Source organism: Aegilops tauschii, chromosome 3 (genome assembly GCF_002575655.3).
Source record: "Aegilops tauschii subsp. strangulata cultivar AL8/78 chromosome 3, Aet v6.0, whole genome shotgun sequence".
NCBI lineage: Eukaryota > Viridiplantae > Streptophyta > Magnoliopsida > Poales > Poaceae > Aegilops > Aegilops tauschii.
This window is the reverse complement of record NC_053037.3, coordinates 498,711,647-498,718,598: the sequence shown is the minus strand read 5'-3', so window position 1 is coordinate 498,718,598 and position 6,952 is coordinate 498,711,647. Positions and strand designations below refer to the sequence as shown.

Below are 6,952 nucleotides of genomic sequence, written 5' to 3'. Positions count from 1 at the left end.
CCTCAGCCCCGCGAGCAACTGCCAGCTCCACTCCAGCACAACGACGACCTTTCACGCCAGGCGCTCCTTCAACGTTTTCTGCAACTGAAGGTATATTTCTGAAACATGCCTCATATTGCAAAGTCTCACCACTCACTCTCTAACATGAGGCACTCCTCGACGCTTTCTGCAACTCGGACTATGTTTCTAAAACCAGACCCTTTTTGCTAAAAAAAAACCGTCTTCATCGAACCATTTTTAATCTTTGTGAAACAAGACGTCTATTGCAGAGACCTTTTGAAACAAGATCCCTGTTGTAGGCAAAAAAAATCTTCACCATCAAATCGTTTTTTCTCGTTCTGAAACTAGTCCTATGTTGCAAAAATCTACTGAAACAAGACCCTTGTTACAGAAAAAAAAACTTACCGCGGGACTGACTTGTGGCCAACGTGGGCGTTCGATCAGGATTGATCCGACGGCTAAGCAAGCAGCGGACGCTGTGCTTGCATCCGCCGACTGAAGGGCAGTGTTTTCCTAAAAATAAAGGTGTCATCTCATTTATCTCCAAAATATGTCTCGCATCTTACCTAAAAAGAAAAAAGAAACAAAAATAACAAATTAAAAACAAGTGGAAAAGATGCAGTCGCGGCGTCGCGCGCTGCATGTGTAGCGCGCTGGATGCGAGCTGCCGCAAAGTTGGGCCCGACCCATGTGGCGTGCGCTCTTTTTTTTGCATGGTAATACGTGTCTTATTTATATCATAAGGATTATAGTACAAGCCACGTATATACCGACCTGACAAAACTAAAAAGACAACAGAACGCTAGCCTTTGCATACAGGAACACCAGCCAAGAAGTAAAATTACAAACAAGACTGAAGAATCCTCTTAGCTTGACACCAACGCCCGTCACCTGCCTCTGGCACCACCATAGCAGCCACCAAAGAAGAAAATGACGGATCACCTCCACACCCGAGCTCGACGCGGCTCCATCGCTGATATGCAGCTTTGCGGACCTCCAAGGTGGCTCGCCAATAAAGGTGAAGCCATTGCCGTTGAACGAATCAGACCGGGGCAACACCCCGGACACGCCATCGAACTCCAGACCCGGCACCCCCGCGCAACTAAGACGTTGGAGGAGGAAACCATACCTGCCTGCCACGAACCACGAACCCAGATCCACCATCTTCCAGATGCCGTCGATGCAGACCACAATCTGCATCCGCTCCTGGACTACCTTCCAAGCTCCACGGCGGCGCTGGAGCAAACGTCGGCGCAACGGCGGAGCCCGAGGACACAGGTCCACCACGAGGATGCCGCCGCCGCCGCATCATCCTTACTTGAACAGTCTGGTTTCCAAATCCACCCAAAAACGGATCGCCTCGTTGGGAAAGGATCTGAAGATTTATTAGTCGACGCCGCCATCGCCATCGCTGAAATCATGACGATGAACAATCCAAAATCCTAAAAAACTAATGCCTAAAACAATCCACACGCGTGGATCCGGCGACCCTCCTCACCACCAACAACCGAGGTCGTCAGCGAAGGGGAGCCGCCGGAGGACGGCGGCGGAGGAAGACGCCCTGGCAGCGGCAGGAGGCGAGATCGCCTTTCTTAAGAAAGAAAGCCGCTCTATCCGGCTCGCTAACGCGCCCGTGGTAGAATACCTATCGACGGTTCGACACGAACCGGCGGAGCAAACCCTCGGTCGCACCGCACCGCCGAGCGCAAAACCCCGGCCTGCCCGCGTCAGTCACCTCACCCCACCTCCCATGGCGGAAGGGGAGGAGCACGGGCAGCGCGCCTGGGCGCAGGCGGACACGAGCGCCATGAGGCGAGCCCTCCTAACCCTAATCCACCGCTACTACCTCGACGCGCTCTCGCGGCTGCCCGCCGCCGACCTCCGGGCCGCCCTCGCGCGCGGCCTCCTCGCCGCCGGCCACTGCTACGGGCCCCTCCACCCCGTCCACAACATCCTCCTCAACGCCATCTGGTACGCCGCCGCCTCCCCCCTTCGCGCCGCCGTCGACGTGATCGGCGGCGACGTCCTCGCCCGCGCCTGCCGCCGCTCCCTCGACGGGCTGCTGGACTGCCTCCGCCGCCTCTGCCCGTCCCTCTCCGCCGGCGACGCGCTGTGGCACCTGCTGTGCGCCGACGCCGACCTCTCCGTCGCCGTCGCCCAGGCGAACCGGACCAGCAGGTCCAGCGCACGGGCCGCGATGCGGGCTCAGGCCCTTGGCGCCTTTCAGGCGGCCGCCGAGGCAGCGCGGCACCCCGACCCTGCGGCCCTTGGGCTGTTCATGGCCTCCGTGTTGCCTGCCGTCGACCACGACATCGCCTCCTTACTGCGTGTTAAGCACACGCTTTCACCTATGGACATCAAGCATCTCTCCCGTGCACTCGTACCTCCCCTCCTGGTCCCGGCGCCTGTAATGCTCAGCCCACGGCACATAGACAGCGCAGAAGAGGCAGTGCTTGAGGTTGTGGCAGCGGCTTTGCGTTGGCACACTCTCGAATCGGGGCAGCACTTTGTTCTGCACTCTGTTTGTGGTGTGAATCGCCTATGTAAAGAGGGATTAGACAACTGTTTTCACATCAATTTCTTGGCCTGTCGTAAGATCTCTGTTTCTGGTTCTGTTGTATCAGGCGCACCAATGCTGTTCTTCACCGAAGCAGTTGCCCCAACCTCAGCCTGCGATGAAAGCAACGTCCAATTGTGTGTGCCGGTTGATCCATTGACCGAGATTGGTATGTTATCAGTTCCACATTTTTCATATCATCAGAATTTACATGTCTCAATACCTGTATGGATTATCTCATTTGCCATGTCTCAAGATACATGTGCTGTTTGTTGAGCAATTCCCTAAATTGTTTCTGGTAAACGCAGGTAGTTGCCGTGCTTGTAGGATGAACAACAAAACGATTGTGCACCCGACTTGTCATGAATATCTTGGTGGCCGGGACTTTCAACTGGATGAAGTCGAGTGTTTATCTGGTGCTGAAAGTGACAGTGAGGCAGGTTGGCGCCCTATGGCAGAGGAGGCAGTATTGCCTGCCATGGCCTCCATTTCCTCCAGGGACGAGGAGGTGTCTGCAGCGCATGGGAAGAGACCGGATTCTCGCACACTGCGACGGAGGATGCTTGGCCTGATACGCTGCTACTACCTCGAGGCCATCTCCCGTCTGCCCACCGAAGATCTCTGGACCACCCTCTCGCGTGGCCTCCTCATCGCCGGTCACTGCTACGGCCCTCTACACCCTGTCCACAACATCATCGTCAATTCCGTCTGGTACTCTGCTGCTTTTCCCATTCGCTCCAGTGACCGGATCGATACCGCCTTCATCAGCAACTGTACCATACGCCGTGTAGTTCAGTGTTCGCTTGATGGATTGGTTGCTTCACTTCACCATCTCTGTCCTGGCCTCTCCGATGATGATGCCCTTTGGCACCTCAGTCTCTCCCGCGCCGACCTCCGTGCCGCTGTTGCCTCCGCACGCGGTGCTGCCCTGTCGTCGTTCCGTCTGACGGCATCGGAGCTGGAAGCCGCCTTTCAAGCGGCTGACAAGGCAGCGCGGCATCTGAAACCTGCGGCCCTTGCGCTCTTCACTTCTTCCGTTGTGCTTTCTGTGGAACGTGATGCTGTCTCGCTGCTCAACAGCAAACACAGGCTTTCCTCAGCTGACATTCTGCGCCTCTCCACCATGTTGCTGCCTTCCCCACTACCAGATGAGCTGCCACACCCTCCTCTTGAAGAGCGGTTCACGGCGGCCTTTAAACTCATCACTAGAAGGAGGAACCTTCTCATAAGATGGTACAAACGATGGGTGGAATTAGCGGATGCAGCGTTGCGCAAGTATGCTCAGCAAACTGCGGCACATTATCAGCTTCATGTCATCTATGGCATTGGTTCCGTGCACAATGAGTTCAATATGGATGATTCTTTCCATACTAGTTTTATGGCGTGGCCGAAGGATCCTTCCTGTGCTAGAGAAGCTCCTGTGTTTTTCTTTGCTGAAGCACTTCCGTCTGGCTCCGACTTTTGTGAAGAGGACATCACCTTGTGCTGTACAGTACAGCCATCACCAAGTGAAGTTGGTATGCTCTTGACATTCAATCATTTTTTTCTTTTCGTACTGAAATTATTTAGTGCTACTCATGACATCTGATCATCTCATGGTTGGTTCTTTGGTCGTATTTGAAACAAACCTAAGAGTCTTTATGACTTGATTCACTAGTTTGTTGGGGGTTTGTCTGCCCGGGGCATACATGATAGATAAATTGAAATCGTCTATTAACCGCAGCAGCAAATGTGTTGCCTGAATGTTGCATTTAAACTTCCAGATCAGTTGCCTTTGGCCTAGCAGACATACTCTTGAAATATGTTGGCATGTTTTTGCCTTTCCATATTCCTTCAGTGAATCATCCGGAAACTTCCAAATTGACCACCCGGATGAATCTGAGAACTTCTCTGGTGGGCAGTACTACACTTTGGATGCCGATGGAATAGTCAAAGACCTGGATTGCCCCATCAAAAGTAATGCTGACTTCAGGTGTTTTGATCCTGTCAGAGACATTGGTTTGGTGGAGTACCTGGATCAAGAGTTAACCAGTTACATATCCTCTCGGCCCTCCAGACGCATTCGTCGTTTTTACAGACAAAACATCGATCAAGCTATCTAGGACTACTGCAGCGGAATTATGTGATCTGTTATGTGAATGGTGCTGTTCTTGGCCTGCACCGTCGTCATGTATACATGTTGTCAAACTGAGAGACGCTGAGAATGCGTCGTTTGCCGGTTCGTGTCATTTTTTTCTTGAAACGTGAATGGTGCTGCTACTAATAGATGTAGAACAATCAGGTGTAGTACTTTAGGTAGCACCCAGTTCCGCTTTTCCGTCATGTTCAAGCTCGCCCAGGCACTTGAGCAAACGTGGTGCCATAGCAAATCCCTCCCGGGGTCACCCCTTTCTGCCTCCTAAGTCCTAACCTATGGTTTAGTACTTGTTCTTAGGTTGGAAAGGATGGTAGCTTGTTCTGAGGATTGGGTAGTGGCATGCATTTGTGCAGCAGCCCACACAGATGCTCCCTCCGTTCACAAATATAGGATGCTCTAACTTCTTTGTGAATCGGATGTATATAGACACGCTTGTGTGTTTGTTCACGCATTTTGGTTCGTATGTACTCTATATTGAAATATCCAAAACATCTTATACTCCCTCAGTTCCAAAGTGTCGTGGTTTTAGTTCCATGACACTTATGTTGGAACAGAGGGAGTCCTATATATTGATATTTGTAATGCATCAGTTATAAACAGCCTTGAACTCTTGATGGTTCTTAGGTGGTACAAAACGATTGCACATTCAGATCGCTGAAAACGACATGAAACTGACCGACCGACTGAAGCAACACCGTGAGAGGCTCCGGGCTGCGGACGACAGGAAGCAGAGATGTTCTTCTTCAGTTTGTCAAATTGAAGGTCCCGTTTGTTTGACATGTGACTATGCTATAATAGTTCGTGGGTTGGGTGTCGGGGGTTTCGTGCGACATATGTCAAAGGATGGCTTATCATGGTGGGGGAGAGTAAGACGTCGCCGGTGCCTGGAAGCAGGATAAGGCGTAAACATGTAAGCCGACGCACTTTACCCAGGTTCGGGGCTCTCCTAATAGATAACACCCCTAGTCCTGCTCTGCGGGGTCTCCGCATGCTCACTATCTCAACAAGTGGCTATACAAGTTGCTCCTTGAGCTGTTTGCTAGAGGAGGAAGAAGGGCAAGGCTAGCCCTACTCCTCTCTCTACGTGGTGTGAGTAATATCTCAGGGGCTGAACCCTTTGCATGGGTGCCTTGGGGGTTTATATAGGCCTACCCCTAGGGGTACAATGATAATCTGGCCGGGTGTAGGATCCGACTGTCAGGGTCTATGGTCACCGGCTTTTCCGCCGGCGGCTGGGGCGCGCCGCCTGATGGGACCCGCCGGCTGTCTCGTACTTGGCCGACAGGCCGCGCTCGCCGCTCGCGGGTCTTGCCGGCTGCTTAGTACTGTAGCCGTGCTGCTGCTGATGCATGCTTTGTCGGGGAAGGCGTGGTTACAGTCCCGCCGCCTGGTGGGCGTTCAATGTAGCCATTCCCCGTCTCTTCTGATTAATGGCGCACAAACTTCAAGGGAGGGGAAGGGCCGCCTGGTCAGGAGCCGGCCTCCCCCTAAGCCGACTGGTCTGGGCTCGCCGCCCTCTGGCTTCTCACGGACAGGTGGGGCTCGCCGCCTGTGGGCCGTACCCGACAGTCCGTCGTGGGTGCATGGCCTTCTCTGCCATGGGTGATGTCATGGGATGCGTGGCAACAGTGCCGCGCCGGGCGAGGGATGTCCGCCCAGTACGTTGCACTGTGGCCACGCCTCGCCCTAGATTCGGGGGTGGCAGGCTGTACTGTAGCCACGCCCCGTCTCGTCATGTTTATGTGGGTGCAAACTTTGAGGGCGCGAGGGGGCCGCCGGCTAGGAGTCGCCCCACTTCATGGCCGTCTTTTAGGTCTCGCCGCCTTCAAACAGCCGGCCGCTTGGACCAGCCGGCCCCAAGAAGGCGGCCCTTTGTCTTTGATGCTTGAGGGGCGCAGCCGGCCCCCATGTCTTGAAATACCAGGGGTGGCTGATGAGTCTACCCGTGGTCATTTACTCTGACAGTAGTCCCCAAAGCTGGTGGGGCGCCGCGGCTGAAGGGGCGAGAGGCCTCAGCAGCTTCCTACTCCAAGTGGTTGGTGATCGCGCCTCGTCCGTCTCCTGAGGCGCCGACAGCTAGGAGTCGGCCGGGACCAGGCGGGCCGCCTGGTGATTTCGAAACGTTGCGGCAGGAGCCAGGTGGCACGCCAGCCCGGCGCCAGGCTTGCCGCCCGTCGCCCGCGCGCCACGCGGCGCCAGCCAGCCGGGCCGGCCTGCAAGCCCACGTGCGCGATGAGACGCTGCCGCAGGCTGGGGCC

The 6,952-nt window shown here is 54.6% G+C and overlaps 1 protein-coding gene across 1 annotated transcript; it reads left to right on the top strand.

The window, feature by feature from the left end:
• Window positions 1-1,474: 1,474 nt before the first annotated feature.
• LOC120976873 (uncharacterized) lies at window positions 1,475-4,208 on the top strand. The gene is made up of 2 exons (XM_040404483.3): window positions 1,475-2,726; window positions 2,866-4,208. Exons 1-2 carry the CDS (start codon window positions 1,751-1,753, stop codon window positions 4,143-4,145), a joined length of 2,256 nt encoding a protein of 751 aa, XP_040260417.2. The 5' UTR covers window positions 1,475-1,750; the 3' UTR covers window positions 4,146-4,208.
• Window positions 4,209-6,952: the final 2,744 nt, after the last annotated feature.